Source organism: Siphateles boraxobius, unplaced genomic scaffold, assembly GCF_051911475.1.
Source record: "Siphateles boraxobius isolate OS27281-9 unplaced genomic scaffold, OSU_SipBor_1 130, whole genome shotgun sequence".
NCBI lineage: Eukaryota > Metazoa > Chordata > Actinopteri > Cypriniformes > Leuciscidae > Siphateles > Siphateles boraxobius.
Genome location: NW_027508734.1, coordinates 51,233,711 through 51,261,187, shown reverse-complemented (window position 1 = coordinate 51,261,187; position 27,477 = coordinate 51,233,711). Strand labels below are relative to the sequence as shown.

The 27,477-nt window shown below is 39.0% G+C and overlaps 1 protein-coding gene across 9 annotated transcripts in view; it reads right to left on the bottom strand.

Annotated features, from left to right (window-relative positions):
* The window catches only part of ptprda (protein tyrosine phosphatase receptor type Da), a 922,653-nt gene that overhangs the window by 111,290 nt on the left and 783,886 nt on the right, over positions 1-27,477 (bottom strand). For 5 of the 9 annotated variants that reach the window (XM_077229654.1, XM_077229660.1, XM_077229655.1 and 2 more), the window contains 11 exons: positions 24,063-24,251; positions 20,246-20,356; positions 15,797-16,066; positions 14,143-14,724; positions 11,938-12,083; positions 11,669-11,813; positions 9,989-10,294; positions 8,943-9,136; positions 5,445-5,471; positions 3,345-3,462; positions 77-664 (listed from right to left, as the gene is read on the bottom strand). In XM_077229654.1, coding sequence (XP_077085769.1) covers positions 77-664; positions 3,345-3,462; positions 5,445-5,471; positions 8,943-9,136; positions 9,989-10,294; positions 11,669-11,813; positions 11,938-12,083; positions 14,143-14,724; positions 15,797-16,066; positions 20,246-20,356; positions 24,063-24,251 — 2,676 coding nt within the window. Of the gene's footprint in view, positions 1-76; positions 665-3,344; positions 3,463-5,444; positions 5,472-8,942; positions 9,137-9,988; positions 10,295-11,668; positions 11,814-11,937; positions 12,084-14,142; positions 14,725-15,796; positions 16,067-20,245; positions 20,357-20,856; positions 23,097-24,062; positions 24,252-27,477 lie in introns of those variants that run through there. The other 4 variants (XM_077229659.1, XM_077229661.1, XM_077229653.1 and 1 more) reach the window with 3 other exon arrangements.

The following is a 27,477-nucleotide window of genomic DNA, read 5'->3' as shown; positions in this document are numbered from 1 at the left end:
CCTGAGAACCACACTCTTTCTCAAAGGTTGAAGGAGGAGGCAAACGTGGGCCAAGAGGGTGTTTTGAGCCCCCTACCTTGTTTGACGGGTTGTGTTCTGAATTGGACGCTAGGACTGTAAGGACCGGGGCCCTTACTGGTGAAGGCACACATTTTAATATCGTAAGTCGTGTCTGCTTTAAGGCCATCCAGCGTGACGGTGGACTCAGGTGCTGTGATGAACAGTTCTGAGGGACTGCGAGGGCTGTTGATGTCTTTGTATTGTAGGGCATATTTGGTAATGGCTCCGTTGCGCTCGGCTAGCGCCACCAGCTGCCAGCTGACCTGCATGGTGGTCGTTGTGCTACTTTCGGCTATGATGCCTTGTGGGTAACCGGATGGCGTGTCCTCGGGTGTTGTGATCTCCTTCACCGTCTCCTCTCCGAATCCCACCTTATTGCGGGCCGAGAGGCGGAACGTGTAGGATGCCCCCTTGTGGATCTCTTTGGTGGTGTAGTGGTTCTCGCGCTCCGAGAACTCAATCACCGTTAGCGGCTCTACGTCCTTACGGCCGAATCTTAGGCGGTAGCCTTGCAGTGGGCCGTAGGTGTTGGGTGGCGGGTGCCACTGCAGGAGCGCTGTGCCCATGTTTGTCGGACTCACCATGAGACGAGGCTTTTCCGGAACTGAGGATGGAAAGATGACAAACCAGGGTTATTATAATTTACTAAAACTATGACTGAAACTATTAACAAAAATTGTTAATTAATAAAAGCACAAAAATTATATATATATATATATATATATATATATATATATATATATATATATATATATATATATATATATATATATATATATATATATATATATATATATATGTGCTTTTATTAATTAACAGAATTTTTACATACATACATATATTAGTTGAAAAACTAAATAAGGATTAGAAATGTTGCCTTGAAACTGAAATAAGTTAAAACACTAAAAAATATTAACTGGAGTGTTAAACTAAAACTAAAGCTGAAATAAAAATAAAAAAACCTTAATAGCAATATAAAAAATACTAACTAATAAAATCACTTAACGAAATTATTATTATTACTAAAATTATAAAAATAAAAGCTTGTACAAAATATTAATTAAACTATAGTACAAATTAAATAATAATAACAAACAACAGTGAAAAACCAGGGTTATTAACTAAAACTGAAATAAAATTCAAAAAACTTAAAGTCCCCCTGTGGTGAAAATCAAGATTTTAATGTTGTTTATGTCTATGTGGTGTTTTTAATGTGCTTTAAGACAAACCAAATGCATTAGTCAATAACATTGCATGGAGTTTTATATATACATGTGTGCCGGCAAAATGAGTCGTAATGAGCAAATTTTCACAATCATGAATCAATCACAATTATTTATTAAAAAAAACTTCAAAATTATGTATGATTTGTTGGAATCAGACAAAAAATTACTGAGTTACATCAAGTTAAAGTTTTTTAAAGGTTCCAAAACAAAATATGTAATAGCATGAATGAAATATTTTCTATAGGCTAGTTAGTAGGGTTAGGAATAGAAAATAAATTCTTCTTGATAGCATTCTTTAAGCGCAAGACACAAGAGAACACTTCTAAATGCGTGCTGTTTTCTGAACTGCGCACACATCCAACGCACGGAAAGAGCCGCCTCTCATATAGCTAGTGCACGGACAAACACACACATAATTATATCTCACAAGTATCCTTCTAGTTAATTTATAGCATCAAATAAACATGAATAAACATCAGAATATTTGTTGTTTCAACCACGGAAAGATGTCAGTACACACCTTTTTTCAACTTCCCGTAACACGGTCGGTTGAGAACCGTTGTCTTAAACGGTTGAGAAAGAAAAACAGTAGGTCTATGTCTATTGAATCAGTGCAATGACAGCATTTAATGTTGATCAAAGAACAAAAGAAAAAGAAAATCATTCACTGAATATTTGTAACTTTAATTAGCTTAATATTTTATTTGCCTGTGTATGCGACTTTGAGATGTGTTTCCTGTCAAACATAATTTATCCTTATTTTCCTAATTTTGTTAAACATTATTTCTGGATTTGTTGATCTTCATATGATTTTTTATCCGCTTTTTATACAATTTACTTTGTTTTGCAGACAAAAAAATTAAACTATTCTGTTAATTCAGAATAGCAGAGATATTTCAAGTTTTAAAAATAACATTATCAAGTAGGCTAGGCCTATTTTATTTTGGTTTGCAGTCTAAAAAACTTTACCCGTTTCTGAATATTAATTTAAATGTTGCACATAATAATTAGGCCTAATCAAAAAGCACAAATATGATCATTGTAATTGAAACTAAAATATAATTTTGTTATATTGCAAACGGATGAAGAAATTGTGTTGCTTTGAATATCTCATGCACACGTTCGGAGTTTACAATGTTGGCAGCTCCGTTACAGCATATTGGGAGCGTTATACTTTGCTTTAGATTAAAAAAATAAAAATAAAAATATAAAAAAAAAACCCAAATATCATTTTTAATGACTTCTGTTTCTAAATAAATAAAGCAGTCATTTTTATTTCGTAAGCGGCTTAGTGTGACCTTGGAACTCTAAAAAAAGAAAGCATTTTTGCTCATGCAAAACAAAACAATTAGTTTTTAATCCCTAATTTTAGACAAATAACAAATATATTATAGATTGAATACAAGTTTAAAAACAGCGCAAAAAGACAAGACACCTTGACATCAAAATGCATTCACCATTCTTACAATAAAAAAAATTGGGTTCTGTTCTGTTCAGTTGTATTCAACAGTTGGGGACGAAATTCGTTTCAAACACAAATACGATAAGAACTAATAAGATAATTATTAGCAACACTAACATAAAAGCAAAGCTAATGTTTTATGTTCATTTAAGCTCAAACTAACCAAAGTAAAACCTTTAATGTTTCAATCATTAAATTAAACTAACTGAATCGCAGGCTATCATGAGATAAAGTGCAGCCAATCTCAACATGACTTGTATAAACAGTGCATGTTGGAGGCTGGGCTTGGGTAGACGATATAATCGGATATCAAGATATTGTTTAAGGCGATTATCGATAAAATATTTTTTACATATCACCCAGCCCTAGTACGCAGTATTCTTTTCTTTTGAAAGTCTATTTTCCTGACAGATTTTCCCATTATTTTCTTAACTCCTGTGAGCATTTCAAAGTCAGAGCTGTAGGTGAGTGGAATTACAATCCCCTTCATCACTGCGAGGGCAATTATAGGCATTCACTGGTAATGGCTGCAGGGAGAGACCTGCTGAATACTACAGAGTCCACAGGAACAGGGGCGTAAACTGCTCTAAACCTACCGGCTCCGGTGGTGGTGACCAGCTTGGGTTTACTGCGTGCTCCGTCACCCTTGGTGGTGTAAGCGGCAACGGTAACTGAATACGTGGTCTCAGCGAGCAAGTCAAAGAGGACTAATTCCTGGAAAAACACAAGGATATTTTTAACACTGACTGCAAAAACAAAAAAAAAACGCTTTTAAATCACACAGAAAAATGTTTCTTCCAAAAGTTGTAGTATAAGAAACATCAATACATTTTTTTTTTAAGAAAATGGATCTGTACACGTTTGGTCTCATTCATTACTACAATAATAATAATAATAAAAAATCTTTAACCTTGTTCTAATGTTAATGGATCTGGATTTTTCTAAATAAACATATGCAGGTCTTTAGGTAGTAATTGGCATAATAAATGCAATAAATAAACATGTAGGGCAGTGGTTCTCAACCTTTCTGACTCCAAGGCCCCACATTGTCAAGGATAATATTTGAAGGCTCCCCAATGAGAGGCAATATACATTAATATAATTACATATTTATATAATCATAGAAATATTCTAAATTATATTTATAATAACACTTGCTCTAATTATGGAATTTAATTATGTTTTAATTTTTATAATTGTATTATTTTTTATAATTATTTTAACTAAATGTTTTTCAGGGTTTACATTTTATTTTTGCTTACATGATTACCGTGATTTTAAATTTAATAATTTTTCTCTCTCTCTCAAATAGCAGCTTCTCATCAATTTTTACCAGTTACAATATTTTAGAATTTGACAATAACTAGAAAAAATATATATTTGTCATGGAAATATCTATGATATATATATATATATCTATTATATATATATATATATATATATATATATATATATATATATATTGGATATTCCTTACATATACAGGTTTTCCAAGACTGTGGTAACCCTGGTTCTTAAATTAAAAATGACAGGGGTTGAGGGAATTCATTAAAATAAGACAATATGACAGCTGGTTATATCTTGAGTTTTACAATACTTTATTTTATAGTATATTTGGTCTTAATTTAAATCATTTTAAGCTGTCCCCTATTGGGCCCCGACCCCCTGGTTGAGAACCACTGGTGCAAAGCCTTTCATCCATCCATGTAAAGCCCATTCATCACTCATTTCATAGTTCCAACTATAATGCACATTATTTTGTTTAAATAAGAAAGTATTACTGGGTATTCACTATTCAATTTCTTATGATAATATTATGCATACACATTTTTAATTAACACACTGCATGTTTCAGTGACTTTGCATTTGTTTGCTAGTGTACAGTATGTGTGATTGCATTTGTTTGCTAGTGTACAGTATGTGTGATTTCTGTCCTTTTAATTAACTGCAAATTAATTGATGAATCATGATTTCTATGTGACAACATATCCAGGTATACACGTGTTATTATTCACAAAATGCATATGCATTTTTAATGAATGAGATCCAATGTTGTCTTCAGATAGTTATGGTTAAAGTCCCTGTAAAGGCAATTAAAAAAAAATATTCTAAACTCATTATAAATGTTAGAAATGTATTGCTAAAACATATTACAAAGATTGTGAACTGTGAAGTACTGAATTATGGAGTTAGACCGTTAAACAGTTTTTCACCATTGCTGCGTTCCGGATTTTTTGGGCGGGGCTAAAACAGGGGCTCGATGAAGCACTGGAGCCTCTGGGCTCCTGGACATGCACCTACTTGATGACGCACTGGAGCCACTGAGGCTGCCGGCTATATCTATTCCGGCTGTAGCGGTGACAGTTGAAAGTGGCGACGGCAGCTTTCCCGCGAGTAAGCGTGGTTTCAGCGCAGCGTTTGAGAGCAGAGACTACTGCTCATTTTTTCAAGATTTTGATAGCTTATTTTATGTACTTTCCGGCTTTGTTTATCATTCAGATTTGGCTGGGTGGCTAATAACACATTTTTATGTGGTGTGACAAACTCAGAACACATACTTAATTTTGACTTTACAGGGTCTTTAAGTAACATTAAACATCTAGCAAATGAGGTGTATGTTTGCAAATCATGCATGGAATACAGAAATACAGTGAATGGGAAGAACTGAATGCAGTTGTTTTCTCAAATGTACTCACATGTTCAGCTGAATCATCATATTCCCACTGATGTCCAGACCAGAGACCAGGAGGAAAAAACAAACAGACAAACAAGAAAAGATGTTCAATTACACATGAAGACACGAGAGCGTTTGATGAACATGAGGAGTGTCTCTTATGTTTCTGTGAGTGAGCAGATGTTGTAATGATGAATGATTCATAATTCTGGAGGATTCAAACAGTGTCCGTGTCTCTACATTGCACTTTGAGGTCAGGATGTTACTGTATGTGTCGTGTCAAATCAGATGGGCCAATCTCATTGTCTAACATTAAATCAATATAATCAAACAGATAACAGGTCTATGATGTGTATGTAAATCATGGCTGATTATGGCACATCATCATTCACCTCACATGGGAAAATTAATGTCTAGGGAAAGTCTTCATTTCAATCTTGAAGATATGAAAAGAAGGCTATATAAAATTGTGCATGTCATAAGAATATATTTACTGCCTAATTTCTTACAGCTATTAGGTTCATTCAGTGAAAATATACCCATCATCTACTAAAAGTATGTGCAAATAATGACTTTAATAATGAATAGAACATTATCCAAGTATTCATAAATTTTATTTTAGCGGTCTTTCTCCATGAACATGTCTTTTTTATTTTTTTTGGTTTGTCCCCAGCACTGTTATCTGGATACTCAATATTTATTGGGTTAAAATAAAGGTTTTGAACAGTTTATTAGGTAAGTTAATTGTCATTCTAAAATTATGTGCTGCTACATTGTAGCACACGCACACACACTAGCTCACACAAGTCACGTGCTCAAAGAAACATTCAGGAGCACAGAAACTTACTGTCAATGCTGTCCTTTGATTTACAGTTGTGGTCAGAATTATTAGCACCCCATGTAAATATGATCAAAGATGGCTTTAAAAATAAATCTGCATTGTTTATTCATTTTGATCATTCATTCAACCAATTTGCAAAAATCTAACCTTTCCTTGAAGTAAAAGATTTGAAAGTGGGGGGTAAATCACATTATGAAATAAATGCTTTTCTACAAAACATGTTGGCCATAATTATTGGCACCATTTTATTAAATACCTTTGAAACCTCCTTTTGCCAAGATAAGAGCTCAGAGTTTTCTCCTTTAATGTCTGATGAGTTTGGAGAACAACTGACAAGAGATCAGAGACCATTCCTCCATACAGAATCTCTCCAGATCCTTCAGATTTCCAGCTTCATGTTGGTGCTTCTTCTCTTCAGATCACTCCCACTCTCTCTTTCTATAGGGTTCAGGTCAGGGGACTGGGACGGTCATGGCAGAAACTTCATTTTGTGCTCAGTGACACAATTTGTGTTGTTTTTGATATTTGTTTTGTACTGTTGTCCTGATGGAAGATCCAACCATGGCCCATTATAAGATTTCTAGAAGATTCTGTCAGGTTTAGATTTATAATCTGTTGGTATTTGCTAGAATGATACCATGTATCTGAACAAGATGTCCAGGACCTCCAGCAAAAAAAATAGGCCCACAACATTAAATATCCAGCAGTATATTTAACCATGGGGTACTTTTTATCCCTGTTTGCACCATACTCATTTGGAGGGTTTGCTGCCAAAAAGCTATTTTTCTTTTGTTTCATCTGACCATATAATTCAGTCCCCTTTGAAGGTCCAGTCATGTCTGACATCTGAATATGCTGGGGTTTGCATTTTTTTCTTTTTCTTGAAACCTTCCCAAACAACATGTGCTGAAGAAGGGGTTGTTTGATTTTGAATTTTTTTTTATTTTATTTTTACGCTTTCTGACTCCAAGACTCAACTAATCTCTGCAATTCTCCATCTATGATCCTTGGAGAGTCTTTGGCCACTTAAACTTTCCTCCTCGCTGTTCATTAAGACAATATAGACAGACATCCTCTTCCTGGCAGATTCGTAACATCTCAAGTTGATTGGAACTTCTTAATTATTGCTCTGATAGTGGAAGGGGGAACTCTCAATGCTTTAGCTATATTTTTACAGCCACTTTCTTTTTTGTAAAGCTCAACAATCTTTTGCTGCACATCAGCACTATATATTCTTTGGTTTTACTCATTGTGATGGATGATTAAGGGAATTTGGCCTTTGTGTTTCCTCATATTTATACTCCTGTGAAACAAGTCATAGCTAGACAATTTTATGATCCTAGACAACCTGGTGTGCTAAAAAAAAAGAATATTAATGGGAATATACTTCAGAGATATTTTACTAAGTTCTAGGAGTGCCAATCATTCTGGCCAACGTGTTTTGTAGAAAAACATTTATTTCATAATGTGATTTACTTATTATTATTTTTTATAATAATTCTTATTAATTACAAAGTTTTATTATTATTTTACTTCAAGGAAAGGTTCGATTTTTGTGATTTTTTTATAAATGAAAGAACAAAAGGATAAACAATTCAGTTTTTTTACAGCCATCTTTTATCATATTTACCAGGGGTGCCAATACTTCTGACCACAACTGTATCAATACAATAGTTGAGAAACTGAAAAGTTATAGCATATGTTTCTTTCTGTTTTTTTCCCAAGTAAGCAAAGCCTTTTTTTTTCATTTGGTAATTTATTTAGCCTAATCCAGAGCTATTTATTATTTTGTTCAAACATGAATTAAACAGACTTGGGCTAATGTTAGTGTTCCAATAGACACAGAAACTTTTCTCCTTGTATTATTTTTCATTATAAATTTGGACATGCAGCCAGTCTATAAGTAGTACTCTGATGAGTGTTTATCTCAACATAGAAACCATCATTATCGGTCTATAAACCGTATAGGACCATGTGCATCCCATTTCTGTGCACCAGAATACATAATAATAACATATGTAATAACATATGTCCTTAAAAACTTTCACTCTTCTACATTTAAAAATACTTTTACTTTCCCATTCAGGCTTCACAATCCAACATATAACTTTGTTCACAAACTTTAGACTCTAGTTTATAATTGGCATTACTGGGGGTGGTGATGGCGCAATGGATAAGACACATGCCTTTGGGGTGAGAGACCCGGGTTCGAATCCACTGTGAGACACCAATGTGTCCCTGAGCAAGACACTTTTAACCCCTAGTTGCTCCAGAGTCGTGCAACCTCTGACATGTATAGCAATTGTAAGTCGCTTTGCATAAAAGTATCAGCTAAATGTTAATGTAATGTAAATCAGTAAAACCTGGTAGCTAGTTTCCACCTGCTCTGAGCTGGTCCAAAATGGTAGACCATCTTAGATTAGAAACAAACCAGTAATCAGCTGAAATTCTGTTTCCATCTAGAAACCACCTTCCATGTTCCAAACTACAGCTATCAACTAGAACTATATTTCCAGCAGGGATTTCTTTCAGCTTGCGTTTTTTTTTTTTTTTTCGGTGACCGTATTGAAATGCATTCTGGGATTGCCAAAACATGACATCGACCGAAATCAAAATAGTTGCCAAAAGCATGTAAAGATTTACTTTAGAAACGGTACAGCTGTGCAGGTGGGTGCCTACCTGAGCGTCATCGATCAAGATGTCCTTGATGACAGGGTGCCCAATGGGTTCCCCATTAACCATCCTCACATAGTGCACCTGGTACCCACGGATCTGCCCGTGCTGTCTGCTCGGCACCGGCGACCGCCACAGCACTTTAACAGATGTGGAGTTGACAGCCTCCACCTCGACTTTACGAGGAGGGCCACTGGGCACTGAGAGAATTATGGGATAAAAGACAAAAGGGTCAAGCTTAAAGAGGACACTTCCTGTCCGACTGGACATCGCTCAAGAGAAAGTGGTGAAGCAGACAAAAATCTACAAAATGGGTGTATACCACTAACAAGTACTGGATAACACTAATATCTCAACAATGGGAAGTCAAAAACAAAAAAACAAAAAGAGAGGAAAAAAACAAAAACAATCCCCAAAAACAGGTCACACAACTGACCTAATTTTTTTTTCTGAAAAATGGGGTTAGTGGAGTCAAAATATGGAATAAAAATAACAAGCAAAAAAGCCAAGAGGAGTGTTTCAGAGATTTGAAGCACTCGAAAGGAGTTTGGCTATGATAGAGTGAAGACAAAAAGAAAAAAAAAATGGAAATATTTAAGAAAAAATGTCATTAGCGTGGGATATTTGAGAAAAAAGCCCCATTTTTTGAGGATTCACAGTTGATTTAGGTGTCGTTTCTCATGTATGAAAATGAGTTTAACTCCATTAAAAAACAAAAAACATTTCATTGATCTAAAGAAAATGGGGGAAAAACATCAAAACATTTGGGATTGTTGAAAGTTTAAGGTTGTCAGAAGAAAATGCCATGAAATTTCCAAGAAAGTCTGGTCACGCAAAAAGACTCAAAAATTCTCTCGAACATTCTCCAAAAAATTAATGTTGGCTAGGTGAAAGGTCACAAAAAATCCTGGTTAGTAGAGTTAGTGTAAATACAGGGGACTAGAGGGGCGAGTGGGTTTTAGGTAGCCTCGGGCAGAAGTCTGCCAGAAGTGGGGAATGTTAAGGGTAAAGACATTAGAATAGGGTCACAGTGGCGTGTGGGTAAGACATACCATCTTCCTCTGTACGGATTAGCTGAGGTAAACTCTCAGGGCCTTCCCCCGCTTCTGTGTGGGCACTCACTGTCACACGGTATTCTGTCCATTTGTCCAAGTTTTCCAATAGATAATGGTACTTTTCAGGCGGTATGTCCGATATTTGTTGCAACGAGGTATCGTCGCCTTCAATCGCTGCATACTGCACTGTGAATTTGGTCATGATTCCATTTTGAAGCGCCACTGGTGGTGGTTTCCAACTTACCAGAATGCTGGTAGAACTGGGACTAGTACACTTGACTTCCTGGGGCGGAGCTGAGGGCTCTGATTGGAGGATCAGAGGATTGCGGGAGGAGTACAGTCATTAAATTGCATTCAAGTGGTTTTGGAGTTTGGTTGGATCCAGGTGAGGTTCACGGGGTTGAGGTAAGAGGATTTTTTTGTTTTTGTGGTGGATGTGTATATGATGTTGATGGACAAAACAAAAACAAAAAAAGGAACAAAATGAGGATGGACCACAAGGACTACATTTATTTATATAAAGAATGACAAGAAAATAAATTTAAATGAAGCTTAAAAAGATGAACAGAAACGGGCAGACATGTCACAGATTTCTCAAAAAGGAAGTGTAAAAGATTTTAAAAAAAATCACAAACAGTGTGGGTGGGACTGGTGCAGACACAAAGTAAAGAACCTACCTTTGTAATTCAATATATGTTATTTTTTCCTAAATATATTCTAAAATTCAGGGCACGGATTTCATTTTCTCTCATCATACTTCAAAAGCATTTTCCAAACATGTGAAATATCTAAATGAGTTCCATTTAACTGGGCCCTGTTTCCTCCAAGCAGTTACCATCAATCCAAAATTTCAAAGGTTGATGTGTCAGCTCTGTACAAACAGTAAATGCATTGCTCACCAACCTTTCCGAGGCCTGTTGGTTTGAGGTAAAAGCCTGGATGGTCCAAGAGTTCATGACTGACGTTTCTAGACTTGGACATGCAAACACTCTACCGGATAAACAGCCCTCCAAGATACTTACCTGGCATGTTCTCAGAGGACCTCATATTTATTCAGATTACCTCAAATTGTGAGCATGAAGTGAAGCACAGTCAAGCTTGTCAACATCAATTATGCATCAAATGATGCAAGATTAATGAACGGGTTGATCTAAAGGTTTGGTTACAGTTCAACTTGAATGAATGGATAATAAATATGAGGTCTTCTGGGAATGCAATTCTAATTTCTAGCTATGTATCATTGCATTTGAGCTTACAACAACGCTCCAGGAAAAGGAACCTTTCCAAATTCGGTAAATCTTTCAAATGCAGTGTGGTATACTATAGCCAAAGTCAAAAAACAAGGCACCCTGAAGCTGAACGACTGCAGCCAAACAGATGAATAATTCACTCTCAACTTGGCTTACTTATATGATACCAAATTCAACAAAGTGACCTTGTCATTTGACATTTCCCACAGGTCGGCTTTCATTAAAACAAGATGTGCGCTAACAAGTTGTTTGCAGAAATGCCTCCATCTCTCAAAAATATCTCAGTGTAAACCACTGTTCAAACAAATTCAGGATTTACATTAGCAAACGCTGTTAAGAAATGGAGTATTTTTGCTTCAGAAAGTGCTGATCCTGTTCTTGGACTGCATGGTTTTAGGATAGACAGTAAAGACAGAAGAGGACCTACGTGTCTGAGGCGTTTCGGCTGATATTTCGTTGGTGTACGCGCCAATGCCGTGTTTGCTGCGAGCAGCCAGCTGAAATGTGTATGTAGTAAATGGCTTCAGATCTTTCAGCAAATAGGTGGTGGTGGGCTCAAAGCTAACACGTTTCTGAGGAAAGGAACAACAAAATGAAGGTTAACACCCTAGAAAATACAGTTCATACAATCACCCTGACCAATGACAATGATCGAAATTCTGGGAGGCGTTTTCCAATGACTGTTGACATTCAGACCTCCTCTTTGTCATCTCCTTTCTTATAGAGCAGCTCGTATCCGATGATTTGATTGTCCTGGCCCGTCTGAGTGGGGGGGTTCCATGACAACAGGATGCTCGTCTCAGATTTGGCTTCCCCCTTGAAGTCCGTCGGTTGAGAGGGCACTATAAAATGTTATAATAAATAACAGAAATTATAAAAAACTGTCATTTTCAAAGTGTAATTACAGTAATTTTATGTTTGTATTGTGGGAATACAACCCTAGTAACTAAACCTAAACCAAACCCTAACTGTAACTCTATAGTAAGTATATGTAGTTAATTAATATTACACAGTACTTATTTGAGTAAGTACAATGTAACTACAATAAAGTGTAACCAATTTTTTTCATAAAGTGGTTTCATTTTGTGTCTATAAAAGTGTTGGTTTGTGTCCACCAAGTTACAAATAAAAACATAAAATAAATCAAAGCATTTGATTTACAAAAATACACATTAACCTCTGATTATTAAAATATAAACCATTTTTATGTTAAATTTCCAGCAAAAAAAACCAAAAACTCAAAGTGTGATATAAAAGAAGAGTATTCATATTCATGGTTATTCATACGTTTTTGATTAAATTAAACTCTTTTTTTTAAATCATGGTTATTCATAAGTTTTTGATTAAATTAAACTTATTTTTTTTAAATCATGGTAAAAAGCAAACTGGAGATTGTCCTCTTTTGGCTCGTTTCCACTGAGCAGTACGGTACGGTACAGTACGGTTCGGGTCGGGTCGGGTCAGTAAACCATGATCCGGCTAGCGTTTCCACCGCCAACAGTACCCTACTTGATAGGCGTGGTGTTTGCAGGAAAGAAGCGATCAACGTCATTTTCGCGCGAAGAAGAAAGCGACAAAGTAAACACTAATGGATGGCATACAGCAGATCTTGTCCTTGCTTCTCGGCATGTTTGTCACAAGAAGACAAGCGCCGACATTAGGCATTTCTCAATAACAAGTACGCAAAGTTCTCAGCAGAATGACTCCCGAGGACGCGAGTCCGGTAATTCTCCAAATGGAACAGCGCGTTCTTGAAAGCGTCACTCAGCTCGCTCTGCATGTACATTTTAGGCAACAATAAAACGAAATATATTATAAAACACCACTCTGTCCCTTTTCATTTTCATTTAAATACATTTTAAACATTATAGGCACACAAATGTGGTTCAGGCAATGTATAGACCTGATTATATTATTTACTGCATGTTTAACGTTAGCCTATTTATAACAAAACGAAATATAAAACACAACCCTGCATCTTTTCGTTTAAATTTTAAAAATATTAAACATATTCCTGGCAATATTTGCATTTGTACAAATGTTGCAATAAACAACATTACAGTGATAATCTTGTAATAAAATAAAAAATGACAAAACTCAACCCAGTTAAATTTCAGTTTTAGCAATAATAGCCATTATAAAAGTATAAGTAAAAGGTAACGTTACAAGAAGCTATACAAGAGATAAAGCAAAAAATTCAGTCAAATATACAAATTCAGCGCTGGTCTAACATTAACGTTACAACGGAAAAGTTAAATAGCCTAAATATATGAAACTTCACTTAACCCTCAGCCAAAACGATTGGCCAGGGAACGAATTATCGATTCACGAGACCAAAGATCACCCGTTAAATTTACACAAGACGAATTACCACTACAGAGTCAGCGGCATACGTCAGAACGACTAGCCGAGGAAAGGCTGTTCCAGGCGGGGAACATGAGCACCGAGCGCCCGGTGATCGCCTGGAATGGATCAAATTCTCATAAAACATTATAAATAAACCACAGATTTGAACTTTAAACAACTACATTCTCGTCTGAAAAACTCTTAAAACTACATTTCGTGAAAGAATAACCATACTATTATATTCCAACTGTATATTAAAAAAATGGCGCTGCTTTTGTTGTCATTCCCCTTGTAGCTCGCGCAAGTGACGATACTCTGTCAACCAATCAGCGTTCTGCAGTGAGTCTAGCTCCACCCTTTAGTACCGTTCCACTGTGCTAGGTACCCCAACGGAAGGGTACCCAAAAAGTGGTACGGTACGGTTCGGCTTTTTGGTACCATTCACAACTTGTGACAGTGGAAACGCAAATAATTGCGTACCGTACCGAACTGTACCGTACCGTACCGCTCAGTGGAAACGAGCCATTTGTAACTCATGTAATTCCCAACACCCACCTCCAGTTTTAGCTATGATCTGCAAATCAGATGAGAGCGGTCCATCTCCTACAGAGGTGAAGGCCAGGACCTTGATGTAGTAAGTCTTATTGGGCGTCAGGCCCGGAATGGTGAGAAAGTTGGAAGTCCTTACAATCTGTTTTTCCCATTGGTTGACGTGCTGGCTGGGATCAGTGGTGTAGTAAACCCTGTAGCCCGTAATCTGCCCGTTAGCCTCCTCAGGTTCGTCCCAGTGGATTATAGCGGTCGTGGCACTTAGCATGCGCCCTCTGACTTGCCGCGGGGCGGTACTTGGTGCTTGCTCTGCAGTTTTGGCGTCAATGGCTTCACTGGGAGGACCACGCCCAATGTTGTTTACGGCGACTACTCTAAATTGGTAGTCGGAGTAAGGGCTCAGCCCGCCCACACTGTATCGAGTGGTGGCGACTCCATCAATCTCTTTATAAGAGTCCTCAGAGTTTTTGGGCTTGTGCTGGATGATGTAATAAGAAACAGGTTCGGGATTTCCAGAGTCCCATGTGAGCGTGATGCTTGTTGCCGTGCGTTCCGTTACCTGTGGAACACCTGGCGGCTTCGGTAAAGCTGGAGCGTCAATAAAGAAACTTGAATCAGTGAATTTCAATTACTTGTAAAATGGAAAATCCACTGCAATTAGTTACTAATGATTATAGGAGACCGTGGAAGGAATTCCCTAAGATTGAATGGTTCCCGCTGATAGTTTATTAGCACATGCTGTCTACTACGTTTTAGTGCCCGATTCACTGAAGGAAATATGCAAATCAGGTAAAATACTTGTCCCGGACAAGTGTTAATGTCAAGCCCTGAGGTGCATTTTATAATGAGCCTAATTTACTTACAAAAGGTAGCATTTCAGCGCCTGGATTGCAAATGGTTTGTGAGTGCAAGTTGTTGCACTGAAAAATTCCACAACATGCCAGCAACAGCTAAGTTAATTAAGGACATAAACATGTATTGTCAATAAAGTAAATTCTAACTATTTGAAAACTAACATTCAGATGTGAAATGATTCTTCTCTTGGTTTAAAGAAAATGCATTAATTGTGTGTGCAATTGTACTGGTAAGCTAAGCAGTGTCGTACGGCTTTGTCATCAGCATTCATGGACTATGTGCTTTTCCCCTGGGATACTAGCCGAAGGTTAAAGTGTCAGCTTGCACTGCCAAACACAAACAGTAGGCGTGTATTATAGCACCATTTACTGCTAATGTAATACAGCAAAAGAGCTGTCTAGTACAGTCTTGACAGTACCTCCACGATAAGGAGGAAACCAAGTTCCCCCAGAGGAAGTGAGTCTTTGCAGTTTGTTTAGAACATGTCTTAAATATTCCACATGCTGTAATTTATTGCTTTAATTCAGAGCGCATTAGGTGAGGCTGGCGATGGGACAGATACTGTTTAGTCTTTGCATGCTATCTCCTGGGGCATATTATGACTAATGTGGTTTTGTTGTGTCTGCTAGAGACAACGGCTTTGTGTGTGTGTACAGCTGTAAGTGTGTCGGCATGTTTGAACAAACAAGTGTGACAGCAGTAGGAGCTCATGTATTCATCTGCAGAATGTGATAATACAGATCAAATAACAGCAGCTTGGTGCCGATTGGAATGTTAAATATTGAATCGTCTCTTGAATTCTCACCTTTGACCGTAATCTGTGCGACTGCCTCTATAACGCCCAGCGTTGACATAGCGACGCACGTATAGTTGGCCGACTGTCGGACGTCAGTGAGCTCCAGCACGTTTCGCCCAATGGGCATGTCATCTTCAGGGGTCAAATCCTCCGACCCCAGCATCCATTTGACATAGGGCATTGGTGACCCCACGGCCACGCAGGTGATGTTAACGCTGCCCCCAGGCATGATTTCATTGTCCGTTGGAGGAATGGAGAACCGGGGTGGAACCCGTCTCACTGCAAGAGAACACAAGTACTGGTAACTTACCGCACAAACGTAGGCCGACGGAACATTCGGGAACATTTAACAGATGAAGAACTGACAAAGAATTAGCATCTGGTGGATTTCACCGGTACACTGTTTCAACTGATTGATATATGGCAGGATCCAACAGGAAACTAATGCAAATGTAGAAGACACAAACATTCCGCCTCACTCCCTTTGGATTGGGACATTGAAACAGACACCATGCACAGGTGACCCACGCGTGACAGACAGACGGCAGCACAAGGGGAAACTGGAGGGCCACAGCATGCAGGAGTTGTGTGTGTTTGTACAACTTCGATGCTGTGTTCTCTTCCAGTTGATGTGAAGGAATGTGCCGAATCACATTGCCACATCACACACACAGCGACAAGCCCCGCGAGAGGGACCCTGCTTAACTAACAACAGGTAGAGACCAGCTGTGACTGTCTGTCTGTGACTGGCTGCCATTCAAAAGGTGGACGCACGTGTCAATGGCAATGGTTGTAAAACAATTCATAAACAATGCAATAACAATGAAAGGGTGAATTTGAAAATAATTTAAAATTGAAATATGAGCAGATGCAGTAAACAAATTCATAGATGACCAAAATATATACCCAAATCGGGCATGGGGGGGGGGGGGGGGGGGCATTCCTGAATCTGTCATGCAAACAAGCACATTGCTCATTACACAGGAAAAAAATCGTAAATTAATGAGAAAAGAGGAAGAACAGGAGAGAAGAGGAAAGAAGACGAGGATAAGAGGGGAGAAGTAGTAGAGTCAGATAACAGTAAATCAACAAGGCTATTAAAAGCAGGAGTCTCCAAGACAGAAAGGGAGAGAGAAAGAGACAGGGATACTATCCACCAGCTTCTCAGAAGAGAGTTTATGGGACAGCAGAAGGGTGGGAAAAGATTCAAGAGTCCAAAATAACTTAACCGATGTCAGTGTTACTGCTTACATACTGTCAGTCTCAGGCATCGGCTGATGTATAATGCACACAACAGTGGTAGTGGCTTTCGTGAAGCGACAGGCTCCGTCTGCTTTAAGCAGCTTCTGGGAGTCAGTGTGCAGCGGTTTATATCAGTCTTGCTACAATGCACGTGTCTGAAGACAATGAATCACTGGATTTGAGAAAGGGTTCATTACAACACATCTTTCAAGATTTTCGTAGAGTTTTGATTGAAACCGTAAACTAGATCAGTGTTTGCCAGGCATACCAATAGCATACATATTCAAACTTTTCTTAAAGAGATTACATTCTCTTCTAAGACTAAAACCTAAAACGGATGGGAGATGTCCAAAAGGTGTACTGTTGGTGAGCGACCATGAACAGGGTTGGGAAAAAAATAAATAGATGTCTGAGTAGAATGTTATATTCCATTATAGCAAGGCTCCTCAAATCCCCCACTGATTTGCAGAGTTTAGTTCAAACCCTAATCAAAGACATCCAAGCCAGCTAATCAATGTCTTCAAAATTACAGGTAGGTGAGTTGATCAGGGTTTGGGCTAAACTCTGTAAGGCCAGATTTGAGGAACCCTGCGCTATGGTCATTATCCATGAATCCCATTTACCTGCTCCTAAACGTGCTAGTCCAACCGTGTCCTCCTGTTTAAGACCATAGGTGTTCTTTGGCTAGGATCTGTATTGTACCACTTACAATTAAAAATACAAAAGGATTAACCTAAACAAACGTTCCATGAGGACTTGGCGTCTATTCAAGTCTCTGCGTTAAACCACCAGAAATGGAAGAAAAAGAAGGAAAGCTAAGAATTTCAGCGACTGGTGGTATGCATTCGACCGGAATTGTCGCGCTTCTCTGGAGATGAAATCTCTAATTATTGCGAACAGATTTCCAATCCCATCACAATTAATTTCCAATTGAAACGCTGTTCCAGGAGACATGATGTTTTTCCTTTCATCTGAATACCGATCCATTTGTCGAGTCTTGAGAACAACGCTCTACATGCATCAATTGTCCTTTATTAGCAGCTCATTAGGTGGAAAGGAAAGAAAATATCTGATCTCACAGACCTACGGAGCATGTCTCATTGCAGTTTGTACCGTGCAAGGTCAGAGCATGGAGTTTTTTCTAGCTGTTAGGAAGGCACAAGTCAGTCAAAGTAATGAAGCAGGACCACTGACATGTGGGTGAGGACAGACAACTTTAGCATGACCAATCCACCATGCAAACCCCCCAACAAACTGTGCACATTCTGACCAACATGCACCACTTTTTGGTCAAGCAGTACAGCGGAGAACAGGGAATTCATTCAGACCATAACAAAAGGAAATGAAGAAGAAACTGTCCAAAACATAAAACAAGGAACCAAAAGCAGAATTTGATCATAGACACGCAAATGCAGCTACAATAATAATAAAAAAAAAATGTACTGTTGGGAATTGATACTAGCGTCTGTATCGTTTTCTTTTTTTAAGTTTGAAGATGGTTAGAAAGAAAAAACACACCAACCTTCTCGCAGCTCTGAGGGATGTAGGGAATTGATGCGGAAACAAAATAAAATGAGGAGAAAAACAAGGGAAAATACAGAGAGAGTAAAACAGGCCACATTCAACCCAGAGAATTGCTGCTAGAGACAGAATGTCTAGGAAAATAAATGTGTGCTGTACTTTACAGGCCTTTTAATGCGCTGCCCATTAAACTATATGACACAGGTCCAGTTATGAGGTTTACATGCCATCAGCAGTTACTGTCGTTTGGACTGACTTTCCTTTACATATAATTTACATATATATTTTTTGGTTCCTCATGTAAACCACATGACTGAGACCTGTGCATGAATTTAGCCACACTCCTTAAAGCAGTAGTTGACATCTGGCCTTCAAGGTTTTATAAGATTGAACATATTTTGGCAGCTGATTATGATAAATTTGGGGTTAAAGTCAACATGAAATCAAAAGCACAGTGTTTTCTGACCAATATGAGATATTTAGTGGTGTACAGGATGGCTGTTGAGCTACAGTGACCAGACACTCTTATTTAAAAAAAAAAAAAAAATCTTAAATCAATTCCTTCTGGATAAAATCAAGCCCTTTTGTATTTAGCCCTATGTTTCATTATGAAATACATTACAGTAATAAAGTAAAATGGGTTGAGAACGCAGTTTCATATTGGCTTTACTGTGCCAGGTTATATAGATGTAAACTTGAACTAAAGAATGCACATAAAGGCACATGCTCCATCATAAGTCAATATCAATAAACATTTTATATTTATACAGTGGAGTGATTCTTCAGTTAGTGGACCTTCTGACTGCTTGAAAAAAAGAAAATACAATTCCTTAAATTAAATTGGAAGTTATAACTCCAATTATATAAAATATATATTTATATAAGTAAAGAAAAATAACATGGATTGTCAACTCTCAAATACTGACAAATTAGGTATAGGGATCTAATAAAGATTCTCTCAAATCATGATGTAAAAATCTTAAAATAAATTACATTACAAAATGTCATTTTTCATTTCCTGGATAACCACATACCCAAATGTAAGGCAGCAGTATTAGGTAATTATATTGTAACCTACTTAAAACATTTAAGGCTGATAGTATGTACTTTAAAACAATTTTTTTTGTTTGTATTTTTGTTTTTTACTGAATATTTTATTTATTTATTTAATCATCCTAGGGAACAGAAGAGTTCACTTAATTGAAGAATCACCACTACACATTAAAATAAAGTATTTTAGATTATAGATTAAAGATTGCTCTGAAATGTTTTATTCTAACAAGAATAAAATGATAAAATAATAACATAAACTCTTCTTTTGTTTCAAAATAAATTAAAATAGTTTTATTCTGTTTGCCAGAATAAAGAGAGATGAAAAACAGAGCGGTCAGACATTTGCTGTAGAGAGGAAAGAGGTTAAACTCAATCAATCATTCCTGTTATCTTAAGAGTCAGTCATAAAACATACACAACAAGCAGTTAAGTCAATAAAGGTTAAATCGAAATTAAACACCAGACAGGCAGAAAATCAAGGCGGCAGCAAATGTCATACTTGCAAAAATTCTCAGGAAAACAGAGGGATCCAAATAACAAAACTGACCAGCTAACTGACTCTATTTGATTCAAATGTGTGTGCGTCTAGAGTTATTATATGCTCTTTTGTTGGTTTTGTTTACTGCCATGAGCTGTTCCTACCTCTGACATACAGGTTAGCAGGTGCAGAATAGCGTGTGCCGTCGTTGTTGGTTGCGACACATTCATACTTCCCTTGGTCCGATTCCTCACTTTGTTCAATTTGCAGCGCTCCTACACAGTGGGAGAGAACATGAAGCAGAAAACAGATAATTACAATAATAATACCATTAAAAGCCATTAAACAACTTACACTAGATCACATGCTAGGCCTATTTCTCTCACTATGAATTGGAATTTGTTCTGTTTAGGTCTCCATAAGGGTTGACGCAACAGAATGACTTCAGCTAAAGGCAGTTCACTGCCATCTGACTGCTGCTATACTGATGTTTAACCCTGAGAGGCGACATCTGCAGGCATGCCTCGCATTGGAGAGGTTCGTATAGACTAAACCAGTTTATGCAAGCTAAGCTCCTGGAAGCTGGGGTAGAAATGTTTCCACTTAAAATGTCTAATGCAGTATTTCATTCTCTAGGCCCGGTGCATCACGGGAAAGCAATTTCAGCACTAAAGATAGATTTCACGCTGGATTTGCGATGCATATTATGATTTTGTCAGGAACGGAGTAATTTTGATGTGCTTAAATCGAAGTGTGTTGTGAGCTAATATCTCACCCTACAAACTAACTTGCAGCAGTTGCACTAGGAAACGGGTCTAGAGAATAGCACGGCAAACACTGCCGTAGACATTTGAGAGGGTACACAGAAAGAAAACAAAAAGAGACTTTGTAGCATTAATTATCTTGGACATTTTACAATCACATCAATGGAGAGGAAAACATACAGTACAAGATACATGTTGCAGGGTTTCTAAAGGCACTTAATTGATAGGGTGTTTCAAAATAGTTTGAGAATTACTGTTCAGAAAAAAAACAGGTTGTGATAATGATCAATAATAATACTGATCGATTATTAATTGAAAGGTCTACAAAAGGTGAGGGGGGAGGGTAGCCCTGCAATATTATTACACATCTCACAGGACTGTTTATTATGGGAATGAGTGAAAACTGCAATACAGCAGCATATGACTCAAATAAAAAAGGTTTACAGTATACAAAAGCAGCATAAAAGGGGGTTAAAAAAAGAAATTTGGCTATTAAAATTTGGTTAAATTCAATTCGAATTGATCCATCAATAAAATGGCCAAAGACTTCAGAGGGTGGAAGTCAGCAAAAACTGCAGCATTCTCAGGAAAAAATACGCTGCTTGAATCGTAAAAAATAGAAGAAAAAAAATCTGTTGGGAGAATTATCGTTACCAGTACATAGACCTCTAGCACATGCAAATCTTTCCAAAGAACAAGAAATGTGTGTCGGCACAACTTACAACCTTTTGACAACCCTTAGCTGAAAAATAAAATGCAATTGTATTAGAAAATTCAAAACGGCCTCCGCCGACAAGAAAGCAACCAATCACTGCCATAGCTTACGCAAAGCTACAAATGACACCCATAAAAATCCACCAATGGGATCAGCAGTGTGGTGTCACATGACCCAGGGAAAAACATTTTTTTTTAAAGTGCACTGAACCGCAGCGGACACCGGCTCCTGAGTAGCTTGACAAAAAAAAAAAAAAAAAAAATGACACAAAATGGCCACCTCGGTATCGTCTGCCAGACCCACTGTTAGCTTTTCCCCAACCCTGAAGAATGGAAAAAATAAAAACGTCAAAAAGGAAAACAGCCTTCAACCCAAGAAATGCAAGAAGGAAAAATAGGTGGAAGAAGAAAAAAAGCACCGCAGAAACTTTATCAAAAAAGTAGTTGTTTGGGCTTTTTTAGCTTGTTTTGAGAAGGGTATAGGTAGAGGAAAGCAAATGGAGGACGAAGAGCAAAAAAAAAAAAAAAGAAGTTTATAAAGACAGATAGATGCTTTTTTGGGAGAAAAATCGTGGCAGAGAGGTCTCCGTTGTGTCTCCGACATCTGGGCTCATGTGCGGCTGAACAAGAACAGCTAAGGGGGGAAAAATGTTTGGCTGTTTTAGTTGGACGAAAAAAAGGGACACATGATCTGCTATGGCCAAAAAATAAAATAATAATAATAATAATAAAATAATGAAATAGAACACATATAGGATATGCTTCTTTGGGCTGCAGTAAGCATATCGACTCGGAAGAGAGAAAAAAATACAAGAGGCTTTCTTAAACTGAAAGAAAACCAAACGAAAGAAAGAACGCTTATGCAAAAATGGTGATAGATGGGTGGCGTGAACAGAACGGGATGGTGGGGGAGGGGGACAATAGGGAAGATGCCGGGGCGTTTCATGGATGCAGACACATGTGGGACAGGAAGAATGAAGTCAGTTGTTCATTCTGTGAACTTGAGTTGAGCACTCTTACCTCTTATTGGCGTACCACCTGGGTGGATTATATGAATGCAAATAAGATTAAGAAAGAAGAGTCGTTAGTACGAGAAGAGAGTCTGGCCGCTTTGGAAGAAGAATCAAATTAGCTTTGCTTTGCTTTCTTACAGACTTTATTAGGCTACAACAGGAAAGAGAGACTCAGAAAAGACAGCCATTGGCTCTAGTGGAGAAAAGCACAGGATTGAGCATTGGTCACTTTAGGAGGTCAAAGAGCAACTGGTACAGTGGATGAAGCACAAGGGGCCATTTTGAGACCTGCTGTGGGCGTGATCTAGCGGGGAGGGGAACTAAGGATTGATTGAGAACAGTGGAGAGTCTTTGAGCTGTGGTTTGAGACAAAGATGGAGTGACAGTGTCGGTGCGTGGCCCTGACCAGCTGCTCGTGTTGGTTGTGTGCTTTAGTGCTAGTCAACTAGTGTGTGTTCTGCTAGTTTATCGACACCGTTAGTAAAATGCATGCCATGCATTTTAACAGTAGTTTGAGAAACATGGAACATTAGTGGGAGGCATGTGTGCTCAGATCTACAAACTTACCAAATGACTCTGGAGATTTACAAAACAGAGAGAAGAAAGACAGCATAGAAAATATGATTATATTCCTTACGTTTGCTCTTGTTGACACACTTAAATCTGACACTCTATTGCATAGGGTTATAAACGACTAGGAAAATCAAGAGAGAAATCAGACAACGAAAGAAAACAGGACAAGGGCAAAGCGGAGAACTCTGGGAAGACATATTGTACCATATTGAGTGCTGGAAAACACATTGTATTCAACTCAACAATTACATATTCACAATGTGCGTCAATTGCAAAACGAAATAGGGTTGTGGGGAGCGCAGACGAAGAGAAGGAATGTCTACTGCGGCTCCCAATTCAACGAAAAGAATCACCAACATTTTCAGCCCTGAATCTGGTCAATTGGATGCGCAAACACACAACAAAAGTCACACACACAGGGACGGACGTCTCTCTCTTTTTTTCCGTTTTTGGATGTAATAGAGTTTTTTTTAGGCTGTTGGTACATGTGCATCATGACATGAAAGTAACAAACAAAACAACCTTGATGATTCTTTTGAGAGCAGTGAATGAAGCCAGATTGTACTAATTGCGCATTTAAGGAAGAGAAATAAGGACATGGAGAACAACAGTTATTTATTATGCATGGTTCGGCTGCTTTTTGCGACTAAGTGTTAAAATGGAAACAAAACAAAACCCAATTTAAGCTGGCCAAAAATGCAGTCTTAGCAGTGAATCATGGGTAATAAATTAAACAGACAAGAAAACAAGACACATCACACACAGAGGGGACGTAGACGACGATGCCGTTTCCTACAGAAAACCAAAAAATTTTCCATGAGAAAGAACAGAAAGTCAAATGTAAAGAAGGACAACAGCGGCTCTTGTCGCTGCTTTTCTTCTGCCGTTATGTAGCCAAGCGTTCAGAGGAAAATTACCTGATCGAAGCTGTTTGATGCGTCCGTTGTTGTTACTCGTGTTGACCGGGAGGAAGTCTTTGAACCAGGAAATGTCTGGGTCGGGGTTCCCGCTAGCAGCACAGAGCATGGTGGCGGTACGGGTGCGCTCGACCACCTTGAGCTGAGGGCCCATGTCTATAGTGGGGAAACCTGCGGGCAGCTGATCCTCTGAAACACAGCAACAGCAGCATAGTCACACACAAACACGCACATGCACTTTCATTGCTCTTCAAGCCTTTATCACATTTAGGAAGCTGCGGTGACCTGGAGAAACTTGGGGGTTTAGTTCCAGATAACAGGGAATGTTCTCAGAACTTTGGCTAACATTTCGGCATTGTTGTCATGTAATTCCTTATATCAGTACCCTTAGTCAGTAAAATATGCCAAAATTGGTAACAGGGTAGGAAATATGTTCCAAATTAAGCTGCCAATCACTAGGAGCTACATGGTTCAGGACTAGTTAACTTCCCTTGAATTGTTGAATTATCCTTACAACAACAAAATTTGGAAAAATTAATGACTTTTTTTTTTTTTGAAAGGGATCAGGCCTCTATCAAACTTTTTCAAAAATTAGGTACAATGGCATTTTCTTCATCTCTCGAACATTAAAAGTAAACTTTAAACTTTAGCAGACCATTACACCTAGATGTATCAATGTACGTGACCACTAGACCCGGTGGTAATGTGATGTATTCAAATAGAAACTATAAGCCTGAGGTTTATCAATATAGGTTTAACAATATTTTGCACTAAGACAATAATCTAAAAAAATGGATGGTTATGTATAATTATGTCCAAAGTAATTATGTATTACTTAATTATTTATGTTGATTAGCCTGAGATAACATGCAATGTTTTCATTTTAATCATATTGTCATCATTGTATTGTGTCGATATATTCATAGTCTTTGTTAACTTTTTTAGCACGGTTAATACGCGGAGGGTAACGGCTGCTTTAAAAAAATAATCCTGATAAATAAAAAAAGCCCTTGCAGTTTGCTGTCTTTTTGGATGGGAGCCAAATATCCCCAAAATGATAGTAAAACCTGGGATTACCAACATTGTGGGTAACAGCCAGCGGTCCCCACGAGGGAAATGGATTAATAAACAGTAAATTTGAAAATGTAAAAATGCATAAAGTTTGCTATAATTGTTGTGTTTAGGGATAAGGCTAGGGATAGGCCTACATTTTTATTTTTTTTATTACAAAATAAACATGTGTGAGTGTGAGTGTGTGTGTGTGTGTGTGTGTGTGTGTGTGTGTGTGTGTGTGTGTGTGTGTGTGTGTGTGTGTGTGTGTGTGAGTGAGTGTGTGTATCAACCTAAAGCAAACACAAGCAATCTAAAACAAACAAGAACTCAACAAGTCTCTAGGGGACATTACCAACACACAGGTACACAAACACACTGTGATTACCACTGCACTACCTAAATATCTCCTGGGATTTGCTTTCCATGAACTGAAAACACCTCAGCTCAGGTATACAAAACGTCCTGGTTGCGTATGCAACCCACCGTTCCCTGAAGGAGGGAACGGAGGACGTAGTCGACGCGACTGAAATGGGATCACGCTAGGGAGCCTATCATCTTCGAGTACTATTGAACGAGCCAATGTAATTGGCGTGCGTGATTCGCATCACACACTCCGCCCCCGCGGCGCGGGTATAAATACGGAAGTGGATGCACGCACTAGTTGCTTTTCGCTGAGGAGCCGAGAGTAACCCGGGGTCAGCGGTGGTCCAGCGGTAGTGGCAAGGGGACTACGTCCTCCGTTCCCTCCTTCAGGGAACGGTGGGTTGCATACGCAACCAGGACGTTCCCTTTCAGTCGATAACGTCGGACGTAGTCGACGCGACTGAAATGGGATCAACCATTGAACACGCCACTAACGCTGCCACCTTCCAGTGCCTAAACCAAAGCCTCCTGATGCCCCCGCAAACTTAAGGCGGGGAAGGACAGGGCTTAGGCCAGGGAAGTCACTGCTGTTCCTACAGGACCACTGGGAAAGCGTTCCCCGTACGTTGGAAGGAAGGGACGCTGCGGAAGCCACATCCAACCCGAGGGAGGAAATGTGGAGAATACACATATGAACTGGGCGGAAACCGGGCAGTCTAACATATGGAATGTCACTGGGGTGGCTCCAGCCTAAGACGGGGGGAGACACACCGGACAGTGACGGCAGAGAGACTCTGCCGAGGGAAGACACGGGCTCACCGCAGGGAGCCGTATCGTGGAAGAATACACATATGGGGTCACCGAAGGGACCGCAACATATGGACCCAGCCTAACACAGGTTCCACACTGCTTACGAGTGGTAGGCCTAACACCAGACGTTCCGCACGTCCGACGTCGGAGGGGTGTGGAGGAACTCAACAGGGTTCAATTTTAAGGGAACTCAACTGGAGTAGAAAGGCGCACGTATCCAGTCCATAGGAGGGGAATGGCGCAGCAAGCCGACACTTGAACCGGGCTCACGGTGAAACTGGCTTCATGAGAAGGGAGCCCACGGGAAGCAGCGGTTCAACTAGGTGTCGTCCAGCCCCCAACTCTAGAATCTGTTTAGCAAAGTATATCGTCAACGCCCAGGCGGAGCACTTTACACTCATCATAGAGGAGCTCAACACCTAAGTGGACATGTTGCATCTCGGATCTTTGCCGAAATGAAGGCAAGCACTAAGTGCAACTTTGCATGGAAACAGCCTTCCCTCTCTGCTGAATTCCAACAGATATTTGAAGAGCTGGTCTGAGGTCTATGACTTGCATTCTGTACACGTCCAAGCGAATCGGACAGAGAAGCCAGGGCTGGATCTGCCTCCTCCAGGGCAGCGCTTGCAGGCTCACCACCTGCTCCTATTACGGGAGAGGTAGGAACCTTGGGCACAATCCGAGCCGGGGTCTCAGCTTGTGAGAGTTAGCCGGCCCAGACTCCAGGCACAATACGTTGACCGAAAGCGAGCAAGTCCCTACCCTCTAGTAGAGACCACGCGAGCAGGAGAACTGATATAACAGAATTTTTAACTCACTACCCGCAGTGGCTCAGGGGCGGTCTCTGCAGTGCAGTCGCACCAGGGACAAGGCCCAAGAGGATAAAGAGGGACACAAGGATTTACAAGACCTTGCTCCTCAGGAACCTGACGATCAGAACGTGCTTCTGCATACTTCTGCAACACGATGAGCGTCGTTTAAACACCGAGGCAACATCATTTTGAGGGTGATTTAGGAAAACAGCCTACTGCAACCCATTTTGCAGGAAAGAGAGCACTGAAGTGATCGAAAGCTTTCAGGATCTCCTCAGGGGAGAAGACGCACTCAACGACTAGGTTCCACTTCTAAAGGCGTAAGCACGCTACCCAATTCTAGGGGGTGCTCGCAGAAGTGATGGTAACTAACACAT